We start from the raw sequence: 24,543 nt of genomic DNA on the forward strand, positions 1-24,543 counted from the left end.
GTTCCTCCTGAGAATACAGGTACCTCCCGGAGAGCACCTTCCCCCACAGTTCATCTCCATTCCGGGTCTCCTCCGTCACCTGTGCTGGGCTCTGGGAGCCCCGGCAGAGGCAGGGATATGGCCTCGAAAAAGAAAAAGGGGCTGCTTTCCAAAGGCAAGAAACTGCTGAAAAGGCTTGGTGCAGTGAAATGAGTCATGTGCTCCTGGACAACTTGTAAAGCTTCCAGTCTGTGTACTTTTTTTTTTTTTTAAAGTCAAAACTAGGGCTTTCATGACTATGCAGTACTTTACCAGACCGTTGCATTTTTAACTCTGACATCAACAGAGTCATGCCAATTGCTTAATCAAAACAGCAAGGAAAAAAGGGAAATGCATTTGTTGTTGCAAAAACATTTTTTAAAAATTTAAAAAAAAAAAAAAAAAAAAAAAAAAGGTTATGGGCTTAAGACCAGAAGAACATGGTTTTATTTGAAGTCATCTCAACACCTGCAACTCCACTGGAAAAATCTCAGCCTTTATTCTCCTTTAACCATGAGTGGGGGGAGAAAACTCATTCACTGATTGCTAGTTCAGAGAGATCACCCCACTGGATCCACTCATTAACAAAAATGGTCTTGAAACTCCTAGTTGAATCAGCCTTGATGTTTTGCCTTATTACTGCACAATGATTTGTACTGTCTAATAAATATGCAGCGTATACTTTGTATGTACTGTGTATGCAGCTGTGTCCATCCTCCCTCCACCAGTAGCTCCAGGTGAACACTGGTACTGCCCCAGCCCTGTCTGATGGACTCCTGGCAGTGTGCAAGTGCTGTGCTAAACCCTTCTCAGTTTTGGTCCCCCAGTAAAAACCACACCCTGTACTGGTTTGCCATTCTCACTCCAGGGGAACCAGGCAGTGCAGGTTACTCAGAACCTCACCCCATTTCAATCTCCAGTTCTGGGGTTCCTGGTTCCCTGTTCTAAGCTATGGGAAAAAACCAAGTGCACACCAAAAGCCCTTTAGTCCCTGTTTTTTTCTGTGGAGGTTCAGTCCTAGGTTAAAAGGCATTTTCATTCTGCTGCTGTCAGATTGAGGCAAGTCCATCTGCAGTGAAAGGACAAAGTGTTCCAGCCACAGCCCCACGAGGCTGCACCAGGCTCTATCAACCCCAACTGCAACATTGGCATATCACAAAAACCGATCCTCCACACTGATGGCAGTCATTGGCTGTTACTATTTTGTAATTCTTGTCCATTTGTAAATTGTTTTTACTGTTTATACATACTTTTCAGACTGCCTTTCTTTTTGTAATTTACGGAAGGTTTATAAATGAATGATCAAAGCTTCCCCATTGTGTCTTCAGATAACAATGTAAATTACTGTAAAATACTGTGTGCTAGATTATAAGATTTAATTAAAGAAAATAACTGGCCTACATTTGTGGTAAAGTACCGTGTGGGTGTGTGCATGTGTACAATCGTTGTGTATTATATTTTATATAAATAAATAATTTGATATTTTGTAGAGTGCAGTATGTTTCATAAATCCCCTGTGTCAGCTGCTGCCTTCCTGTGTCAGCCTTTTTTCAGAACTGCCCATGGCCACTGAAGTTCACTGCAGAATAAAGAAAAGCTCCTCCATCTGCAGGGGCTTCCCAGAGGTAAAAAATGGTTGCAAAGTTACTCCAGCAATTGTCCCATCTGTGCCCAAAGCCCAGTGCTGAAGCACAAACTACAGAACAGGCTCAAACGGGCAAGGATTACAGCAACAACTTTATTTAAATCTCACAAAGAAAAGCAACAAGGTTCACAACAAGGTGGTTAAGAAAACCAGCACTAATCTGAATTTCTCCACGTGCAGTAGTTTGCTACTGCAAAAATCTGAAATCAACCTCCATGCCCCCACCTGCTGTTAGTTTCAAAAATGGGCTGCAGAACAGTGACCAATGAAAACCTCAGACATGAACAAACCAGGGCTGCTTCCCAGTGCTTGGAACTACAAAACCAAAAACCCCAAGCATGCCAGTGCACTGATGTTCCTTGATGGAAATGTATTTCTCAGTTAAGGAGCAGTGTTGAACAGGAGCAGCCCAGCAGTTTAGCTGTCTCCAGCTCTCTGCTCCCACCAGGCAGTGACCGTGAAGTTGCAGCCCAAGCAGAAGCAGGGCCCAGGACAGTCCCTGTCCCCAGAGCTGCTCCAGCAGCACAGGCAGCCCAAGCCCTCCCTGCTGTGGAGAGGCTCTGCAGAGCTGAGCCCTCAGCGTGGAGCTGCACACAGCACTGCCCCTCACAGCTGGCAGAGCCCTCACTGGCCCCTGGCAGCACCAGAGCTTGGGGCTGCTCTGCAAATCCCTCACAACCACAGCTGCTCAAACCCTGCCCAGGTCCTGCATCGCTGTGCAGCCTGCAGACAAAGCCTTGGCAACCAAGAGCACCTGGTCACCTCCTCCTAAGGTATGAAACAGCTCAGGAGACAAAGCTGGCCCTCATCTTAACCAAGAAAAACAAGGAATCAACAATATTGAAGCCTTTTGAAAAGTAGAAGGGTAAATACCAGCTGGAAGAGTTGGGATTCTGGTCTGCATAACTCTCTATCTCCCATGCAAGAAGTAATTCTGTGTAAGACTTATCAAAATGTAAATAAGAACAACCAATAAACTTTTGGGAAGAACTTTAGAAAATAAGTATCAAATATCATAAAAATTTGTGTAGTTATTCTAGCAAGCAGACACCTGTTCAAAATGCAAATCTCAAGCTTTTCCTTGGTACAATGAAAATAAAATAATTTCCACAACTGCACATATCCTGTGCATGTCTCTTATGAAAAACCAAAACTAAACCAAAAGCCCAGACAATTGTACATTCCCTAGAGAGGAACTGCTCTCTTCTGTTTGGCTGGTAGCTGAGCTTCAAAGGTAGTACAGTCTGTCTGAAAGCGTCATGCTTGGCTCTCTGTGAATACTCTGACCCACAAGGAAAGCCAATTTGTGAGCGTACTGGCAAGGAGCAGGCACTCTGATAATACCCTGCAGAAAGGGGCAAAAAGAAAATGAAGGTAATTATTTCCAGGTAATTTAAATAAGCATGCAGTCGCTGCAACAAAGACCTCTGAAATCTGCATACTTGTAAAATTTGTATTGCCTGTTGTTTATGCTGATTTGTGAAAATAACTTTACATACCCCCAACTTGCCAACTGCAGTGCCCTCCTGCCACCTCATACACGGGTTTACATTCAGTGCTGGGCCTTGCAGAAGGTGAGACATGTCATATCTGGTATTTGTGGCTGCTGAAGTGCCACAGCTGAAGCACGGCTCAGGCACGAGCTGAGCGTGTGCTGAGCTGGGTGTGCACAGAGGCCTCAAGGCAATGCAGCAGCACAGCTCCACCTCCATGAAGGAGCAGATACTTGTGCAGGTAAGAAATGGTTTCAGTGTTGCATGCAGGCTGTCCCTGCAGGAGCACTCACCGACCAGTTGTAGTACATGTGGCACAGCTTGTAGGTGAGGCGCTGCACGTGGTCGGGTTTCAGCTGGCTGGTGTCGTAGATGACGTTGTAGTGGGTGGGTGCCACGCAGCCGTTCTTCACCGTCTGGCTCACCACGAAGAAATCATACCTGCCCCAGGGAACACCCCCCCAGCCTGTTACTGACAGGGCTGTGTGCCTGGCAAAATGCCAATCCCCATGTTATCTGTCCTGGTTTCTTCACTTCATGCTCATTGAGTGCACCCCAGAAGGATGCCTAGGCTGTGGCCACAAACGCTTCCTCTGTGTCTGAAAGGCCAGGAGGCCTGGAGGAACGTGAATAACATTATATGGACCAGGTCTTGAGGCCATAACAACCTCAACTATTTGTTCAATCCCATTTTCCTCCTGATAACCATCCTGCACGTGCTCTTAGCTTACACTGCTCATTTTCTGCAGCCCCTGAGCCACACAAGTGTGGGAAGTATTTTTACACCTGATCCTACAGTCCCTGTACTGTTGGATCTATCTCCTTTCTGCCCAGGCTGCTGGCAGCAGCAGGAAGTCCTGCCTCTGCAGGAACTCACCACTCTGGTCTGGTCACCACTGTATCAACAACAGTCCCTGGGGGTGGGTTTTTGAGTCCTCCCCCAATCTCTGCAAAGAACCTGGCACCCACTCGTTTCTTCACCACAATCACAGTGAGTCTTGGGCTAAAAGAAAGGAAAAAGGAAAAAAAAACCAATACTCTCCTAGAAAACTGCACTAGGACTATTTCAGGAGCAGATTCTTTGGAGTTCCAGGGCATTAATTCACATGTAAGTCTTTACTGATTCAGATCAAGTAAGACATTGTTCACAACTTTAGATACACAGTCTTCATCCATAGCCTCGTTTTGTATCCCAGTGTTTATTCCTCTGGCAGTGTAAAGAGAAGGGTTGGTAGAAACTGATTTACCTGTAGTCAGTACCAATACTCTTCAAGCAATCCAGAAATTGAGGCACTTCATAATTAACCAAAGTATTGAGTTGTCCATCTCCAACGCCATCACGATACACAAAAATACGAGAGGGCAAAGACTTATTCCACTTAGACCAGTTCCTCAGAGCACCTTAAAAAAAACAAGAGTAATAGCCATTAGTTGTAATGGCAATTCATTCCAAAACAGAAATAGATTTTTATTCCTAGAAAACCAGCAAGTTGGAGAAGTAAGGTCCTCAATCCTTCAGTAACCTGAAATGGGTCAGCATCATGCTACACAAACATACCTGCAAGGAAGAGCTCTGGTTTGCCTGTGCACCCACAAACAGAAAGGACCCAAGGATACACCTGCTCTGCTGGCCTCCTCATAGCAGGAGCTGCCCCCCTTGAAATCAGGCTCCCTTAAAGCACTCTTGGAAGTGCACTGCTCAGTAGTTTTTAATTATTGCAAAGGAATCTGGGAATCAGTGAAAGATTTACACAAGATGCTATTAATTTTCAGCAGTATTTATAAGGGAATGTGAAATCTGTTGTTATCCAAGTGCAGGCTGGTAAAGCCTCCTCTCAGGCCAGCAGGAGAGGGTTTTGAGAAGCTGAATTGTCAGTTCTTAGATCTGGCTCTACAAGAGCAGAACTCCTTCCCTTTCCTTCCCTTACTTTGCAAGCAGGTTTTGATTCCATCCACAAGTTCTTGCCCACGACTTTGAACAACGCAGCGGGAGAACCACCTGTGAAGAACAAAATGACAGAGACCTTCAAAGCATTTCCCAGGCTTACTGCAATGAAGTTATTTTTAAAATGCCGATGACCACTTTGTCTTTACAGATGTTGTGGGTCAATGCAGCCAAGGAAGAGGTGGGGTTCTATGAGAATATTTCCCCTAAATAAAAACACGGTAAAAGTGCCATAGCGTAACTTAAAACTCTTCTCAACCAAGAAGAGAAGTCAACACAAAAGTGGAAGACCCTGTCACCCTGACGCTCTCTATTCATCCCAGCCATGTCTCCACCTTCTCTCAAGCAATGTGGGACAAGGCCACTCCTTCAAGGGATGCAGTGGGAAAAATTCACAATATATTTCACATTAACCATTACAGCAAACCAATTCCGTATTTTGCTGATGGACCACCCCACTGAAGCTGTTTTTCAGCCAAAGGAAAGGTTTTTACCTGTGGCAGCCTGCTCTTACCGTGTGACTGACTGATTGAGGCTGGCCACGAAGCCCGCGATGGACTGCTTCCCAGAGACGGTGTCATGGTAACAATCGATGCCCACAATCATCACCTGCTTCAGCTGCAAGGCAACCACACACAGCACGGACCTGCTGTACTGGCCTGGCTTTTGAAATAAAGCCTCATAAAGAGCAGTTACCATTCATAAGAAAATACTTACAGGGATCTCAACACTCCAGAGCTCTCCACCCATTTTACAGTTCATTTGCAAGGCAATTTTTGTTGCTACCGTCATGATAGTCTGCGGTTTACTCAAAGTGCGAGCCAGCACACACTGGCTGGGGATGGGGCAGTCTGTGCACAGGTACTTCTTGATGGCATCGTATTTATCCTTTCGGGAGCTGGACAAAATACAAACTACCTTTGAAGGAAAAAGAATCTTTGTAAGAAGCTGCATTCTCAGAGCTATACAGCACTTAAACAGTTCTGTGGGAAAAAGTTCTTAGGCGCAAGAGAAATATTCAGATGTTCACAGTGAAAGAAAGAACTGCAAAGTGTCAGTGTCTGTACTTCAGAACCAAGGCTCTTATCCAGAAGGATATCCATGGTCAGTGGTAGGTTTGCACAGGAGGATGAGCAGTAGTGGATTCTCAGGGGCCCAGAGCTGCAGTTCTGAGAGCAAACCCCACTAAACACCAGTTACAGAGAGAAACAGGATTTGAAATTATGGGTTCAAATACATACTATGTTTATGTCAGGGGTAATCCTTTGCTGTAAAACCCTTAAATATGCTTCTGTTCTATCATCTACTTCAATCCTGAAAAGAAAGAGAGAAAATGTTTACAGAAAAAGAACAGCTAACAGCTATTGAAACTTCAGCAAAAGCATAAAAGCTCACTACGCATCCATAGTGTATGAAATGTCACATTTACAGCTATTAACAAACTACTTTCACACATCTGAAGATTAAAAGGAATCACCTCCAAACTTAGGCTTCCAAACACAATGAAATTCAAAATTAAAAGCAAGTACAGGTACTCAAGGGAGGATATTTGCAAGGAGAACAGATCACAATCAGAATACATCCTAAGTCAGCAGAAAATACTCCTTAGAAAAGGGTTTGCACAATGACTGTCTGCTGACACTTCTTAGTTTAGGCACATGAAAAGCTCTCAGAAATAAAAGTATGAGTAAGGAAAGTCAATCACAAGAGAAGACAAAACAATCTGCATACTGAAAGCAACTCGGTTTTATTAAAAACCTCCCAGACATCGGCTGTGTGACACACTACACCCTGCCCTCGCTGAACAGCCCCACGTGGTGATGGTTCTCCCTCAGCTCAGTGAGGACACTCACATGCTTGGCCTGTTCATGTGGATGCCCATGGAGGGGGTGACCTTGAAGAGGCTCTGCAGCAGGGTGTTGGCCACGTCGTAGTTGCGGCGGGTGTAGATGAGCAGCCAGCTGTCCATGGGCATGGAGCGGATCAGGGGCACGCCGCGCGTCTCCTTGGTCCAGTCGGCAAACTGAGGGTTGTAGTCGAACTGCAGAGCAAAGAGCTCGTGCTTGTCAACAGCCTCTGCCTGAATGCACATCTCCACTGCTCATCCTACCTGTGCTGAGCACACACTGCCTGTGTTCTAGCTACCCAGCTGAAATCCTTAGTGGCTTTTCACTGCAAAGCCTTGGCACCTCTTCAATAGATGGAAACGAATGGGAAACCTCTCTGCTCTCCTGGACTGTGTGCCTGACCAGAAGGACTGTTCTGCAAGGACAGCCCTATTGTGATGGACTGCCTTCAAGGGTTTCTAACCATGGCTCGGGAACAACTTAACCTGCAAATCTCCTGCTTGGACAAAGTATATAACATTTTCACTCTATCCTTCACTTATAAACCAAAAAGTACTATTTCCTTCCTTAAAAACTTGTTTCATCACTGAGACATCCAGAAGATTTTAGAAGCTGATTTTTTATTTACCATGGCTCCTGATTGAAAGATCTTTTCTCCTTGAACAATTCTTCCTGTAAAGGACACTGATTTATTATCAAAGCTTAGACCCCAGTTTCGGAGCTCCTTCTGAACATTGTCATCTCTGTTTAAAAACAAGATATGAATGAAAATCATGAGAAATTTGTTCCTGCTGACTTTTTAAAACTAGTAAGATGTCAGAAGTTTCACTGCGAGAAGTTTGTTGTACACATCTTTCACGACACAGAAACAGAGAGGACATTAGGTGCCGTACTTTTGGATGTAGTTCAGAAGCCTGCCCAGCTCGCGCTGCCTCTGCTCAGGCGGCAGCCGTGTGTGGATGGCCAAGTCCTTCATCATGTTGAAATCGTTGCGCATCTTGTCAGTCAGTCCTGCCAACAACAAAGCCTTTTCTGAGTCCCAGTTAAGATGAAGGACTGTAAAAATTGAACCTGCTGCTCATGCAGATTAGTGCTACATGTCCTGCAGACACAGGAAGTGGTGGCAGCAGTAGCCAAAGTTTTCACTTGCTTCCTGTACATACATCCCCATTGGCATGAAAAAAAATCCTGGATTTTTGCACTAGAGAGGAAACTACACAAGGCATTGCAGCTCTTCAGTTCCGTTTTCAAATCAAAACAAACTGTGCTGAGATGTTCAGGTACTGCTAGTGCAAAACAAATATTTATCTATCTTACAGAATTATCATTAATTTCTAATAAATTCCTCTTTTTCAACAGAAGTTCTATCACCAAAACTCTGCAAGTTATCAGAGTGCTGATGTTGAATACCATAGCTTAACACTATGCAACAACAAACCCCCTCAAGCTTTCCAGTCCCATTTAAATATCCAATCTTTTAGCTAAAAATGTGTTCCTAAACTCACATTTATATAAACAAAACAGTTTGCTGAACTCTGCAGAAAGCTGCTGTCAGAATGCCTCTTTCAGTAGGCATTATGGTTTGACAGATGCTTTGATATGGAAAAATGCCATAGTACCTGTTAGGGAGCACAGCTCTGGAATCAGAGCCACAGTTCCTTGTATGTTCCCTCTCTTCCTCTTCATCTGACTGATCAGAACAGGCTGCATCCAATCACTAATTTCTATGTTATATTGCTGTATCAGAAATATAGACTGCATGTTAATTTATTCATAACAAACAAGTTACTCATAGCAAACATTATTATTGCTGAATAATAATGCTCACTTTAGAAAACAAGTATTGTTCCTAAAACAAACCCAAAAGCAACTAGTAACCTTTTTCAATTAGCACATCTCAGAAGAATTGGTTTTGCCAGAAAAGGCAAAGCAGGGAAGCACTATTCTCTCTACTGATGCCATCAGACTACTGATGTGTAAGAGACAACAGACACAAAGCCTGTGCCTTGCTTGAGGCATTATCATCTGGGGTATCTAACTCAATACTGGGATGCTCCTTCCACTTCAGCAATGGACAAAGTTCTGCCCTACAGAGCAAGTGAATTTAAGAAATCCCAAGAATCAAACAAGACTGCCAAGTGAAGTTTCTGAAATTGAGCCTTCCCATACCCGTGTTTCTGCTGAAGCTGGTATGCATGAAGACCTGACAGTTACAGAGGGTGGTCCAGCTGTGACAGACACATTCAATGCAGAGGCACTCTGGCTTTCCCAACCTTAGTTCTGCACGCTGTGTGTGACAATGTATCTGTGTTCCTCCCACATTACCTGTCCCTGCCCCACCTTCCCAAAGCTTCCCTTCTGAGTTTTCCCAAGAGCTCCTTGCTCATCCGTGCTGCCCTCCTGGCTCTTCTGCCTGATCAACCACTCCCTGGGATGAACTACTGCCACCAAACCATGCTGTGCAGGTTAGTTACTGATCTCAGATTGCACAGTGGCCTTTAAACAAAATTCTGTTCAATTAAAATACTATGAATTAGAAACCCATGCATCCTAAGTAAACCTGTAACAATGACTGAACATTCCAAGTTAAAGCATAAAATACACAGTTAAATTTTCATACCTTTTTGTAGTACTCCACAAAGCTCATCTCAGAACCATCTGATTTTCTGAAGGTACTCTTTGGATTGTTATCCCAGTCGATGTCATCAATTCTGTATGTTCTGTTATTGTACCTACATAAACATTTCATCACTTTTTGTTTTAATCTTACCTCAAATAGAAAAGAAATACACTAGGATGACAAAGTTACTGTCAGTACTCATGCAAGTTGGAAGTTTTGCTCCTTTCAGAAGTAATAACTTCAAGTTTTAAACTGTAATAGGCTCTCAATTCTACCACAAGCTAAACTGTAATAAAATAAAAGAAAACCAGTGTGTACTTCCTGCTTTTGCAAATGCTGTCAACCTTGATCTGTTTGCTAGTTTGACAATGACAGCATTTTCTGACTTTCTGATGCTTTACTGCCTACTTCAGGACATGGAGCATAAAGAGCTCTCCAAGACAAGAGTCCAAGAAGACTTACTTTGTGAGAACAATTAAACCAATCAGCTCTTTAGCACAGGCATCTCTAAATCTCTCCTCTCCAACCTGGGAGTGAAGGCTGTGCATAGTATCCAGCACTGTCTCCCCACGGAGAACCTTATGGCTCACATCTGCACACAGCATGATGTTCTCCTCATACTGCAGGATGGAACTTGTGAAGCCCAGCCACACCATCAGCCTGGCAAAAGACAACACACAAAATCTTAGTGTGCTTTAGAGCATCTTTATTCTGACCCCTTATTCCTGCCCACCTTCAAAGACATCAGAGAGCAGTGATGGCACAATGAAGCCATCATCCAAATATAAACAAGCTCTTGAAGGTTAACAAAATCAAAAATATTTTACAGGTAGCTATCTTAAGTCAGCTAAGAAATCCATTTCATGCTGTTAAGTATCTCACAAAGCATGTAGGCATTCAGGAGACTTTTAGAACAAAAAGTCCAGCAGTTTATCCAGCTGGACACTGCCCAGTTCCTTCCATCAGCCAGGCTGCACAGGTCAGATTGAAGGCAGGGAGTGCAGCACAGCCCCATGATGGGCCCCCAGGCCAACGCAGGCCCACCAACTTGCACAGCAGGCCCAGGGCAGGCAGGAGCACCAGGCACCCTGCAGGGTTCCTGCAGGGAACAAGGACAGCCCTGGTAGCAGCAACCCCTGCACCCTCTGAAAAACAAGGGGTTCTGCCTAACCTGTGGTTAGGGATGCTGACTGGATCGCTGGGGTTGTAATAATTACGTCCAATCTGCTGCAAATTCAGCATCTTCAAAAGCCTAAAAACAGAAAAATTGATGTCCTTTAGCATTATTACTATTATCATCATCATCATCACATCATGCATGGTCCAATCCCTATGCACAAACTCATTGCTCATCTGGTTATGTAAAATATGAACTTCTCATTACACTCAATTTATAAAGGTCATTGACATTTATTAACAATAATCAGGTGAGAAATTCAGGTCCAACTCCACCCTTCACCAACCAGCTGAAAGCAGCAGTCCCAACAGGCTATGTCTCAGGTGAACCACACAGGCCAGGTACCAAGGTTAAGAAGAAAGACTAGTCACAAAGGAGGAAATTTCCAGTTCAATGTCCTGCTCTGTAACTTGCTTTAAGAGGCAAACCCACACAAAAAGGAGGGTGGGGTGTTGTAACTGCCTACAACAGCATGAACTGCTTTTACACTAACATGGCCCAGAAATACATACAACTGCACTTCACAGTACTGCCAGATGTGGTTGGCCCCACAATAATGGCAGCCAGAAAGGCTTAAAAATTTACTTTTATAATACTTATTTGTTGTAGCCAGTTCCTCAGATTGGAAAAACTTACTTCAGATATTTTTAGAGTAACTTCTTATAAAGACATAACTTGTACAGCAAACCTTCTAAAAATGATGTTGTAAAACTGCAGACAAGTAGGTGAAGTGGGTGGCAACTCATTAGTGAGTGTGACTGTTATCTTCACATCTTCCCCATTTCGAGTCCTACTGAACAGTTCAGTAACCTGAAAAAGTGAAATAAAGTTAACAAAACCAGAGCGAAGGGCGCTGTCTCTGCATTTTGCTCCAGTAATATCAAACTGGACTCAGCCATTTTTATTCCAAGCAATAGTTCAAGACTAACTGAAATGTAGATTCAATCTCCCACTAGGACTGTGAACTACAGCCTGCAAGACTCTGCTCATCGGGGTGAAGACAGCTCGGGGGTAGAATGGGGCTCTCCCCAGAGCAGCTGAACTCGAGATGAAGGCAAGGACATCACTTACCCATTACCATGACGGGAAAAGGGCTCAGCTTGAGGGAATGAGCTAACATATTGCCAACTAATATATATTTAATTACTGATTCAGATACTGGGAAGTAAAAAGACAAAGATTAGCACACATAGTGAAAACTTCTTCTCCTCTCCCTTTTCCACATTCAGCTTCACCCCAGACTCCTCTGGCCCCTCTGTGAACAGCACTGGCTACACCCAGTCCCTGCAGTGAAGCAAGGAGTGGCACAAGGCACAGAGGGCAGGGATTACCACCAGTGCATGGGTGTTTTCCCCTTGGTGCTCGTTTCTTCTAAGATTTTTCTTTGCTCTGCAATTTTCCCCTGCTTTTTAAATACATAGAGGTGCCAACAACTTTGCTGATGGGCTCAGCTTTAGCCTGTGATGGGTCCATTCTGAATCTGGCTGGCAATGACTGTGCAACACAGGGCTGACCCTGACCCCTTCCCATAGGAGCCACCCTGACCCCTCCAGCTATCAAAACCTTGCCACATACACCCAACTCATCCACCCTTCCAATTATGTGGGGTGTTAAAATACAGAAGGAATGAAAGACGTAAGTAAAAAGGAAACAAAAGGAGAAGTACCGTCTGTACTATCACTTCTGTGCAGAGGATGATTCTAGAAATTAACCATTAGAACCCAAAGTTTATTACCAAATTTCTCTACACAACAAATTAGCTTATATTGATATATTCAATACACTGCTTGTGGGACATCAATTCCCTAACCTCACCCAGCCAGTGAGAAACAAGAACAAACTGCAAGTCGTGACAGAAAATCAAAGGGCATTGCGGTGTCACACCTTGTTCTCGAGCTTCTTTGGCAGGAACAGTATGGAGCCATCAAAGGCATGGGTCTTGCCGATGGTCTCCTCGTGCTGGAAGAGCAGGGCGGAGCGCAGGCGCCGCGCCTCCATCTCAGGGCTGTAGCCCACGTGGTACTGGTACAGCGCCCACTGCGGGCGCGACGTCAGACGGAAGTGGTTGGTGGTCAGCTTGATCATTTTTCCTGAAAAACCTGAAATGCGAGCCCGATGGTAACAGTTAAAGAATGTTACCACTTCACAGTCATTCAGCAACAGCTGAGGCAGCTCTTTAAGCCATGACAGGCAGACAAACATTAGAGGTCAGCGGTGTTCTGATCTGCTCTAGCCCCGTGAGCTACAGCTCACTGTTACCAGACACTCCTCCGCCCTCTGGAGCTTCCTGTACAGCCTTCAGCTGCCAGCACAACGTCTGTGCTGCTCTTCAGCTACCAGCAACAACTTCTTACCTTTTTCTAATGCACTCTGAAGATTTTTTTACTTGGATCTTTAGAGGAAACTAAGAGCAGAAATAAAGGAAACTCCTCCATTTCAAACTGCTTACCTGTCTAGAATCTAATTTAAACATACCAGTTTTGGATTCCTGAACGTGCACCATGGCTTGCCGAGTGTTTACCCCAAGGTCATGGAAATCTCTGCGACGTCCACCCCTATCTCTTAAAGACATATCCTGGAGTCCTGAGGAAACCTGTAACCCTATTGTTTAAAATTCAAGAATCACAACTAATTAATAAATAACACATATACTATCACATATTAACAAATAAAAATATATAATGCAATTAAATCTTGAAAGGCATTAAGACAAATTTAAGAGTAATCACAAAATGTTAAATTTCAGCTTTTACTATGTAGGAAACATCTTCCAAATCTCAGTAACAAAACTCATTTTCAAAAGCAAAAAAAAGATTAATACAGTGTAAAGGATGCCTTAGTTCTAAATACAGGCATTCTAAAGGATGCCTGTATTCTCTCCAGAACAGGTGCTCTTGTGGAGCACACTGGGTTTCCCAGCCCTTCTGACCTTCTGGCCTCCTCTCCTGCAGGGGGGTCTCACAGCCACGCAGGTGCCCGTGGCCCCCCGGATCTTCCAGCTGTGCTGGAGGAACATGGAGCTGCTGGAGCTGCTGCTGGAGCTGCTGTGGGTGCTGGAGCTGCTGCGGGTGCTGCTGCTGCTGCTGCCGCCGGCCGCGCAGCGGGCCGGGCATGCCCTGCTGCATCTGCCACTGGGGGAACAAACAGCCTCTTCAGCAGAGTGCTCACTGAGGAGAGAGCCCACACACTCCAGCACCAGGGATGCACATCCTAACCCTTTCAGGTACACTTATGTTATGGACATTTAAACCCTTTTGTCCTATACTAAGTAGCAGAGTTACCATTCTATGCCTGAAACTCAAAATTGCTGTAGTGTGGAAACTTTTAAAGTTACCATTCATTTAACTAATAGCTAATGCAAATCCCCTCTTTCCAAGCTCTAACTAAAATTTATGGACTTCTCATTTTCTACAGTCCCTCTGATACCTCAAGTAAGTGACTAGTTATTCTATAAAAATGTCTTTTGTAATTTTAGTGGCTAGTGAATAAGTTACATTAAAAAGTGTTGTGGCTGGAAGAACAGCAACCTTAAGCCACAAGCAATCCCACAATTCAGAGTTTCATGTTACTGGAAACTTAATAAAATGTCTTTAATAAAACAGAGCTGTATTAACTGTACACCCAGCAGAATATATGCATACACACATAAAACATAGAACACATCTGCCCGATATTAAAATCGGAAGTAGGTGAGGTATGAATCTCAAATCCTGGTGAAGAAAGAAGAAAACCAACTCACCGGTGCATCTCCTACTGCAGCAGGAGGAGGTATCTGTCTGGGAGGCCTTCCTCTGGCTCTAGCTCTTCCAGTCATCTTCTAAAACAAGCAACCTACAGCATTAGCGTTCTACCTTCTCCTTCCCACCCTTATTCCAATAAATAGTATGAGCAGCACTAGAGCACCTGCCCTGCTTTAATCTCAACTGGCTCAGCAGAACACACCCATCGCTGCCGAACTAGCTGCCCGGGGATCTCCACACTGACAGAGCCATGAGGGGAGCGTGAGCAAGGCCTTCAGTCAGGTTTGCAGGGACGGGCACAGGCCGCCTCAAGGCTGAAGCTGTGAGTCAGCCAGAGCTGCGGCCTCAGCCGAGGTAACCCAGGGCCCTCGGACGTTCCCCCCAGGCTCCCCCGGAGGCTGGGCTCAGGCCGGTTCGTTCCCTAACCCCCGGGCAGAGCTTCTTCTCCAGAGCACGTGCCTGGAGGCGCTGCGGCCTGCTCGGTCCCGCCCGGCCCAGCCCTGCCCATCGCCGGCACTCCCAGCCCCGGCCCGGGCCCGGCCCGCCTTCCCGGCCCGCCTCGCGCAGCCTGTGGGGCCAGAACCGCAGCAGGGCCGCACCAGGCCGCGGCCTTACCTCCGCCTGCCCTCGGGCCGCGCGGGGACACTGCTCCTAGCCGCCCGCAGACAGCCAGCCGCTCTCCCCGAGCCCCCGCACGGTTCTGTCCCCGCTGGAGCCGCCGCCGCTGCCGCAGGCCGGGCCTGGGACAGTCCCGGGACAGCGCCGGCCCGGCCGCGCCCTCAGGAACGGGCCCAGCAAGGCACGCGACAGAGGGGCGAGGCGGGAAGGCGCCCGCTGCGCCGATTGGCTGCCGAGCGCTGCCGGAGCGTGACGAAGGGAGCCGAAGGACGGCGCTTGCCCCGCCCACACGGCGCCGCCCCTTGCAGCCGTGCCCGCGGGGATCCCTCCCGGTTTGGCGGGGATCCGTCCCGGGATGGCGGGGATCTAACCCGGGATAGCGGAGATCCGTCCCGGGCTGGCGGGGATCCGTCCCGGGATAGCGGGGATCTGACCCGGGATGGCGGGGATCCGACCCGGGCTGGCGGGGATCCCTCCCGGTTTGGCGGGGATCCGTCCCGGGATGGCGGGGATCCCTCCCGGTTTGGCGGGGATCCGACCCGGGATGGCGGCGATCTAACCCGGGATAGCGGGGATCCGTCCCGGGCTGGCGGGGATCCGTCCCGGGATAGCGGGGATCTAACCCGGGATAGCGGGGATCCGTCCCGGGATGGCGGGGATCCGACCCGGGATGGCGGGGATCCAGCCCGGGATGGCGGGGATCTAACCCGGGATAGCGAGGATCCAGCCCGGGATGGCGGGGATCCAGCCCGGGATGGCGGAGATCTAACCCCGGATAGCGGGGCTCCCCCGGTCCCGGGGCGCTGTCCCCGGCCGTGCCCCGCTGCGGGCGGGCTCCGAGTGTCGTGGGCACGGTGAGCGCGGTCCCCACGAGCGGTTCCCCCCTGTCCCCCCGGGGGGAAGGTGAATTTCGGCTCCCCGGAGACGGAGCAGTCCCGGGCAGGAGCAGCGCGGTGCCGCTAGCCGTGATTGACTTCCCCTGTCCCGCCGGGGATAAGGTGAATTTCGGCTCGCCAGGAGATGGAGCAGTCCAACAAGGAATGGAACTCGGCTGTACGGAGAGAGGAGCCGGGGCTGCGCTCCTGCGGCTCACACACTCCCCAGTTACCTGCCGTCAGCCCTGAGTTTATTTGTGTTGGTAGCATCTACATTTACCAAATAATTGTATTTTGGGAAATTTCAGATCAATCAAATGCCGTACATGAAACGTGTTGATACATTTAAAGTATTTTAAAGTGCTTCCAATTTATGCATGTAACACACGTGTTTAATGCTCTCTATCCCGCAGCAATAAAATAAATATCAGTCCTTAGAAATTGTGACTTCTTAAGTGACTAACCCAACTGACATGGAACTATGAAACAATGAAACACAACCCTTACTGTAAGATCTATTAAAACACGTTTTTACTTTGACTACATTAAATGGCTTTATTAAATGATAGTTACAGATCAGCATAGGCCGTTCCTCGCTGCCACACAGGTACAGACCCTGTGTGAGTGGAGCTGAGCGTGGTGCAGGCTGTCACCAGCAGTGATGTGACACAGCCTGCTGCAGCACCACGGCCCAAACCCCGTGAGTGACCCTCCTGCCCAGAGGGACATTCAGCAGCCACACAGCGGGCAAAAGCTCCTTTTGCTGAGTACTGAGGCTGACCCAATTGCCGTGCTGGGACAGAGAACCGTAACTTGTATTTTGGGCTTCACAACAGAACCAGAAAACCTTAGCGTTGGGGGGAAGCGGTCTGAAGGGGGAATTCACTCCCCAGCAAGCCTTTCCATGAGCAGCAGGATGTGTAGATGGCACCAGGGCTCACATGCACCATTTCTGTGCATGTGAGAAATGTGTGCCTTTGCTTAAAGATTAAATGGCCGTGGTGTGTTTGGAGACACTAACTTCTGGGGACAGAGAGAACATCCCCTAATAAAGAACGTTCCCTAATGAACACTCACCTTTGTGAAACACAGCTCTGACCTTGTGAGGTCATTTACAGTTTTGGAGGTTCCTGCAGCGAACAAGGCTCCTTTTCCTTGTTCTCTGCTATTCCAGGTAGAAGTGGGTGACACTGTTGACATCAATACTTAAATAACAGGAATATCTCTTTTTGTTCCATTTATATTGTCAGTCTGCCCTCAAAGCCAGTTTTCTTATGCTTACTATGACAGCACAGCAACCCACTCAGGACAGCACAGCAAGCCGCTCGGTTCTCCCAGAAGTTAAAAAGCAGAGCTTTCCAACTATGGAAGTGTGGATGTTGCTGCTTAAAGACAGCTGAAGTACTTTTAGCACGTTATTTCCATTATTCACATATAAACTGGATAAACATTTAACAAACTCAATGCATACACTTAGATGGGGCATGTTCAGTGCCTTTAAGAGCAGTGATTACTCCTTGCCATGGGCTCTTCACCCACAGTGGCAACTTTTATTGCTCTGTAGCCTGCAGAACTCTCCAGTGGGTCAGAGGTTTAGAGCTGCAGAAACACAATATGCAGATTTTTTTGGCTCAGCAGTATTTTAAGATAAACAGAATATAAAGATGTTGTCAAAGTCATTTGCGTTATGTAAATCATGAGAAAGCAGAATGTGTGTGTTGGAAAGAGTTATGTTTGTTTATTCATTTAAAATATCTGCCTTAATGGTTTTTTGATGCCAAATTCCTTACATTTCACTGCAGAACTTAATTACCTTCAGAAGGGAGTTGTTAAAATACTTAATCAGGCTGGCTACCTACAGCAACTCCTTATTAAAGTGAAAATAAACATCAACAATAAGCACTGTAATTTTTATACGTGGGCTGTCAGACAGGTAATTAGTGCTTAGTGAAAGGCGGGTTCCAGTTGGGTTCAGTCTTTCAGAGCTGCTTTTTTAAACAATTCCATCCAGTCCAGCTGGCTGAGCAGTGGCCCTGGAGGGCTGTCACGGTCACAGGGACGTGGAAAGGCTGCAGGTCCATCGTGTCCTCAGCCCAGGCTGCTTCACACAAACACCAAGACAAACAAGGTTTGGGAAAGGGCAACTGCTTGCTCTTCATTCTTGCGTTGCCAAAACCCTCCCAAGCTGGACTTCAACACGTCAGAGTGTCACAGATGAATTTTTCCCCCAGCTCTTTGGCGTGGACTGTGCTTTGATGTTTGCTTTACCGTGATGCAATTGTTGTTGTCTCCTGTTGCTACAATGAGCCATTTCCCATCCATGTCATCTCCAAAGGGGAAAGGACTGCATGGAAACACAACAAAGAGCACAGAACAAAGGAAAATCAGGGATTTTTCCAGAGGCCCATTTGATGTACAAGTATAAACAGGAAAAAGATGCCTGAGGAGGTAGGAGGCAGGAACTGTACCAGCAGACAGCTGCGTGGTGAGCAGCACTTTGGGCTCCTGAATGGCAAATAAAGGAGAAACTCCAGTGCACACAGGGAGGAAAACACTGCCTTTAGTGGGATGTTGAAGTGTATCAAAATGCCTCACAAGGAAGGCTGAACTCTTACCTTCGTGTGTTTCTTGCAGCACCATGACCAAGTACCAACCAGCTCTTTCTGTTCCAACCCCAGAGAAGGCACCATCTGCAGACAGAAGAATGAACCCCATTATTTGCTGTGCTGAAGCCAGGGGAATCCCTCAGAACAGCACTCAGTAACCGGCATGCATAGCCAGGAGCCCAACGTGGTGCACCTGAATCTCATTAAGCATTTGTTAAGAAATTTTCAAATGGGAGTTTCTCAAAATTAAGCATTGGAATTCATGTTGCTGTGATTGGTATTAACCAGTTGTGAGTCTGGACCACAGTGCTTTTACATTCTTCATTAGATTTTCCTGAAGTGAGAGAGGCGCAGTTTAAAGCCTGTGTGGTGTCTGAAATACTGACATGAGCTAACAGCCTTGCTTCTTCCCAGTGCAGGTTCTGAGGGCCACATTTCCCTTCCTGGAGAGGAGCTGGGGACAGAGGAGCCAATGTCCCTGCCCTGGCTGGGTGTGGGGACACTGGCTGTGTTTGCATCCCAAAGCAGAGCAAAAGGCATGTGACAGAAAGGAGAAAAGATTGCCACTGGGGAGATAATACACAGCTGCATAACAAATATCATGGAAGTACTTTCTCTCAAGAAGAGAGAAAATAAAGGTTTCAACTTTGTATTTCTCTGCTACATTAAAAATTCAGATCAGGCCTAGCTGACATTTATTTTGTGTGCAAATCCTGCATGAAGTGAGCAAGAAGTGATTTGGCATAAGTTCTCAATAACAGCTGTATTAGATGGAGAGGTCACAGTACACAGACAGGGACAAGGACTCCAGAAGTTATTACTGTAATTAGATTTGTGAACCATATTCAATAAGTAATATTAACTTCTGTAAGGTGTGTATTCTGTAAGATATCCTTTATTACCTGTATTTTTAACTAGCAAGAGGAGATGGAGAGTTGGTGTATGGAGTATGTTAGAATAGAACCGTGTTTTGATTCAGATATTATACAGTAAAATGGGAGTGTTTCAGGAGAGAGGCTAACAAGAATTCTCAAGTTTAGATAGATTGATTTCAGCTCATTTAGCAACTCAGTTTGATCTAATTGTCTTTTTATTGCTGAGAACATTCTTGAATTATGCAGAGAATTTGGGTTATGTGATTTAGTGTTGGATTAAAAAATGTCACAGCTTAACTTTCTTTAAAAGAGTGTAGAACTTTGTTCACAGTCAACGAAGTTCATTATTTTTTTGTTCAAAGCCCAGCTGCAGGCCTGGAGCATTTCTCATAAATATCAGGAAGTACCCGAAGCCACAGTCAGGATTAAAGAGTTGATCTGAACCTTAGATCTCAGCTTTAAAGCTGTAATGTACAGTGAATTTGGTTTCATGGTAAAGGAAATGGTAATTGCTGAAGTATGTTTTCTTAAGTTGCAAAATCATTTTTGAAATGTTTGCATGGAAACCTCTGCCATTGCCGTGCATGAGAATGAGTGGCCTGGTGGCACTGGGGCTGGGCATGGCACAGAGCAGGCTGGTGGCACTGCCAGGGCAGGTGGGTGCTCAGAGCCACACGAGCACTGCCTGAGCCAGGCACAGGTGGCACTGCCAGGGCACAGCCTGAGCACTGCCTGAGCCAGGGAATCCTCACTTTGGCATTCCCAGAGCTGCTTCTGGGAGATGGCTCGGGTTCTGACAGGCACCCAGCCATGACAAGGGCACGAATCAGGAGGGACACCCGAGTCACAGAAGGCAGAGGGAGCTCCTCAGGGCAGCAGCACAGTGTGAGCAGAAGCCCTTTGCTGCTGCTGGGGTGTGGGCTGTGGGGCTGGGGAGGGTGGGAGAGCTCAGCCCAGCTCAGCTCAGCCCAGCCAGACACGTTCCTGCACGCCCTGTGCACCTGGTTCCTGCCCCAGCCAAACCACACACCCTCTGCTCTGCTGCCATTATTTCAGCTCAGCATTTCACTGCACCAAGGCAATGCTCTTGCATTTAGGAGGAAAATAAAATCCCAGCACTTGGTGCTCCCTGACCTTTTCCGGAGGAATTTGCCTTTGAGCCTGTAGTCCTTCCACCGTGGCTGAACTGACTCCTGTGCTGCTGCTCTGCTCACCAGGGATGCAGAGACAATTCAGTGCCTGAACAGCCTGCTGTACCCTGAAAACGTGGGGGACTCCTGCAGCAGGTGTGAGGTGGCACTTCCCAGAGCAGCTGCTGACAGGGGCAGGCACAGGGGCTGTCACTGCACCAGCAGAGACCCTGTGTGCTGAGGGCACAGCCCGTGCCAGCTCCCTGTGTGCTGAGGGCACAGCCTGTGCCACAGACCCTGTGTGCTCAGGGCACAGCCCGTGCCAGCTCCCTGTGTGCTCAGGGCACTGCCTGTGCCAGCTCCCTGTGTGCTGAGGGCACAGCCTGTGCCAGAGACCCTGTGTGCTCAGGGCACAGCCCGTGCCAGAGACTCTGTGTGCTCAGGGCACAGCCTGTGCCAGCTCCCGGTGTGCTGAGGGCACAGCCCGTGCCAGCTCCCTGTGTGCTCAGGGCACTGCCTGTCCCACAGACCCTGTGTGCTCAGGGCACAGCCTGTGCCAGCTCCCTGTGTGCTGAGGGCACTGCCTGTCCCACAGACCCTGTGTGCTGAAGTGAGAACCAGGCTGATGCTGGAATCTCCTGCTCGTGTGCTCTCTATCCTAGAAGATGCCTCATTTCAAATGCACTCAACTTTTTGGTTATAGATTTCCTCAGGCCCTCCAAGTTACTCTTCTGCACTTCTCCAGCACAAAAACTGGCTTGACAAAGCTCCTCAGGTTCTTTGCACCAGGGGCTGCTTAGGAGTCAGTGAGTCTCTCCAGGCTGGATGGATGTGGGCTGTGGGTACCTCCAGGACAATGGGGCAAGCTGTGGGAAGCCCCATAAAGAGAGAGAGCAACCAGGAATGAGTGACAGCCAGAATAAGCTGTAGTCACAGTTAAAATATTTGCCCACTGACAAGCAAGTTTGGTATGCTCTCAAATTCAGCCCAAGCAAAAGATCCATGGGCTACATGAATCATTCCAATAGGGGCAGTCTGATCTCAGCTATTGCTCATCCTGGACATCTTTTGAGCATGCAGTGCCTTATTTGCATGAGTGGCTTGTGAGCTGAATGCACAGTGAGTCCAGTCAAGAAATCAGCAAGCAGGAGAGGAGAGGGGCCGTGAGCATCAGCTCTGCCTTTGAAAAATCTGCATGCCTGGGATGATCAAAAAGGATGGCCAGCCCTGTTTGAAGACAAGAGCTGCAGGGCATTCACTTGAGAGGGGGTTCAAGTGGAGTCCAAGTGGATGACAGGCGGCTCTTGGAGCCCTGAAGAAGGGCAGGATATCATTTCTGAGAGGGGTGGCACAGCCCTGAGCCTCGTGCAGCCCCTGGTGCTGCTCTGCAGAGCTCCCTGGCAGTGCCAGCCTGGGTCCAGGACTGGGATGGGGACACAGGATGGGGACAAGATGTGAGGCTGGCCAGTCTGGGACTCCTCCTGAGCCTCACTTACTGTGCAGGGGAGCTCATTCCAGCACCCATCTTCATTCCAGCCAGACCCTAAACTGGGTGCAAAGTTTGTGATCCTTGGTTGGTCCCTACTGCAGCTCTGAACTGCCGGCAGTGGGGACAAAGAGCTGCACAGCAGCCAGATCTGCAGGGCCCTGTCTGGGACCATTGGAAGCTCTGTAAGCAGCTCTGGAGGGGGCTGGGGATGCACAAATCCCTGCCCCAGCAGGGACAAGGAGAGCAGGGACAGTTTTGCCATGAGTTATGTGCACACACAGGAATGCTCAGCTCCCAGTGTGGGTCAGGGATGCCCCTGCACTCAGAGCCCTGAGCTGCACAGGATGGGGGATGCTGAACTGCTCTCTGGGACCCTGAACAAATTGCACTGACAAAAAACCCAGAGACACAGGTGACATTCCATTTTTCCTTTCTCCTTCATCCTGTGAGGGGCCTGGCTGGGCTGTGGCTTTTGGGCCTTCCTTGGTGCTCCCTGGCAATCCAAGCTGGAGCTGTTGGTTCCCTCAGAGCTGTTTGCCAGGCTCACTTTGGCCCTGTTGCTATTGCCTGTTTCACTGCAGCCTGGACAAATGCTGATGCTGTGTCTGATTGAGGAGATGGACAGATTAGGGCACATGCAATGTCTGTTTGTCACAAAGGGCCTGCCCTGTGTTTTTGGAAGCGCACGAGGAATAAGACATGTCACATTTCAGCCAAATAAAAAAATGCAAGTAGGGCACTAGTCCAACACTTCTGAATGGTGCATTTCAAAGTTTGCACCCAGTGGGTGGGGCAGAAATAAATCAGGGGCTCCTATGGTGCAAATGCATTTGGGATTCAAGCATCTCAAATGTGACCCTACCTCTGCTCCGGGATTGTCGGCTGCCTCAGGGGTCATCTGATATACACCTCCTTTCCTCACTTCTGAGCGGTTTTAGCTTGGAGTGTGTTTGAAAACACTTCAGAAAAAGGGTGGAAAACACAGAGTGCCTGCTTTGAAATGCACTCCTTTGTTAAATTCCTTTCCCAAGGGTAAAGAGACTCTCAAACACCTGAGGGCAACAAATGACTCTATTCAGACCTCTCACAAATGACCTAATAAACTCCCAAAGGGTTACAATAGCTGATTTGTCATCATTTCTTGTCAGCTATTTATAGCATCCATGTAAATTGAAGCAAAACAATAAATACCTGAGTTATTTTCTTTATTTTGAACATTCTTTAAAGCCCAAACGGTGCTTTACAATTTTAAACCTCCAATAATTAATTTTGCCATAGAGTTTAAATCATTTTCACACATTTTATGTTGTGTTCAAGTTTGTATTTGCTTACATGCTGAACATCTGCCACCTTTTCACTTGCTTCCCTTGGAATATTTGTCAGTAGATACTGACTTAAAAAATTCTGTTCTGTTTAACTTCTAAAATGTCAGTAGCCTGATGGCCCATGTTACAAACGATCCTGCTGAGTGGGCTTGCACATGGACTCCTTTGAGAAAGGGTGAGGTTATGGTGGTGAAGATCCTGGTGTCAGGAACAGTAATCTTTGGCAAATGGAGATGTGTCACTCACCAGGGTCTGGGACAGCCCTTCATGGGGCACTGGGGCCTGGGACAGCCCTTCATGGGGCACTGGGGTCAGGCACAGCCCTTCATGGGACACTGGGGTCAGGCACAGCCCTTCATGGGGCACTGGGGTCAGGCACAGCCCTTCATGGGACACTGGGGTCAGGCACAGCTCTTCATGGGACACTGGGGTCAGGCACAGCCCTTCATGGGGCACTGGGGTCTGGGACAGCCCCTCATGGGGCACTGGGGTCTGGGACAGCCCTTCATGGGGCACTGGGGTCAGGCACAGCCCTTCATGGGACACTGGGGCCTGGGACAGCCCTTCATGGGACACTGGGGTCAGGCACAGCCCTTCATGGGACACTGGGGTCTGGGACAGCTCTTCATGGGACACTGGGGTCTGGGACAGCCTTTCATGGGGCACTGGGGTCAGGCACAGCCCTTCATGGGGCACTGGGGTCAGGCACAGCCCTTCATGGGGCACTGGGGCTTGGGACAGCTCTTCATGGGGCACTGGGGTCAGGCACAGCCCTTCATGGGGCACTGGGGCTTGGGACAGCCCTTCATGGGACACTGGGGCCTGGGACAGCTCTTCATGGGACACTGGAGCCTGGGACAGCCCTTCATGGGGCACTGGGGTCAGGCACAGCCCTTCATGGGACACTGGGGTCAGGCACAGCCCTTCATGGGGCACTGGGGTCAGGCACAGCTCTTCATGGGACACTGGGGTCAGGCACAGCCCTTCATGGGGCACTGGGGTCTGGGACAGCCCCTCATGGGGCACTGGGGTCTGGGACAGCCCTTCATGGGGCACTGGGGTCTGGGACAGCCCTTCATGGGACACTGGGGTCTGGGACAGCCCTTCATGGGGCACTGGGGTCAGGCACAGCCCTTCATG

General features: G+C 47.8%; 2 protein-coding genes across 6 annotated transcripts in view; one reads left to right on the forward strand and one right to left on the reverse strand.

Annotated features, from left to right (window-relative positions):
• Positions 1-1,512, forward strand: part of RIMBP2 (RIMS binding protein 2) — a 38,892-nt gene extending 37,380 nt beyond the window's left edge. For 3 of the 5 annotated variants that reach the window (XM_058036616.1, XM_058036609.1, XM_058036610.1), the window contains one exon: positions 1-1,512. In XM_058036616.1, the coding sequence (XP_057892599.1) occupies positions 1-192 (192 nt within the window). In that variant the 3' untranslated portion in view covers positions 193-1,512. The other 2 variants (XR_009115349.1, XM_058036614.1) reach the window with 2 other exon arrangements.
• Positions 1,513-2,891: 1,379 nt separating this feature from the next.
• PIWIL1 (piwi like RNA-mediated gene silencing 1) lies at positions 2,892-18,059 on the reverse strand. The gene is given in 24 exon segments (XM_058037232.1): positions 2,892-3,008; positions 3,450-3,597; positions 4,034-4,159; positions 4,404-4,557; positions 5,085-5,155; positions 5,616-5,719; positions 5,819-6,019; positions 6,343-6,415; positions 6,955-7,142; positions 7,577-7,691; positions 7,842-7,959; positions 8,568-8,685; positions 9,569-9,680; positions 10,031-10,228; positions 10,740-10,820; positions 11,434-11,555; positions 12,630-12,844; positions 13,221-13,346; positions 13,675-13,870; positions 14,485-14,562; positions 15,132-15,225; positions 15,263-15,500; positions 15,559-15,658; positions 18,027-18,059. Coding segments are annotated over 24 exon segments (3,126 nt in total).
• Positions 18,060-24,543: the final 6,484 nt, after the last annotated feature.

This window comes from Melospiza georgiana, chromosome 18 (genome assembly GCF_028018845.1).
Source record: "Melospiza georgiana isolate bMelGeo1 chromosome 18, bMelGeo1.pri, whole genome shotgun sequence".
Taxonomy (NCBI): Eukaryota; Metazoa; Chordata; class Aves; order Passeriformes; family Passerellidae; genus Melospiza; species Melospiza georgiana.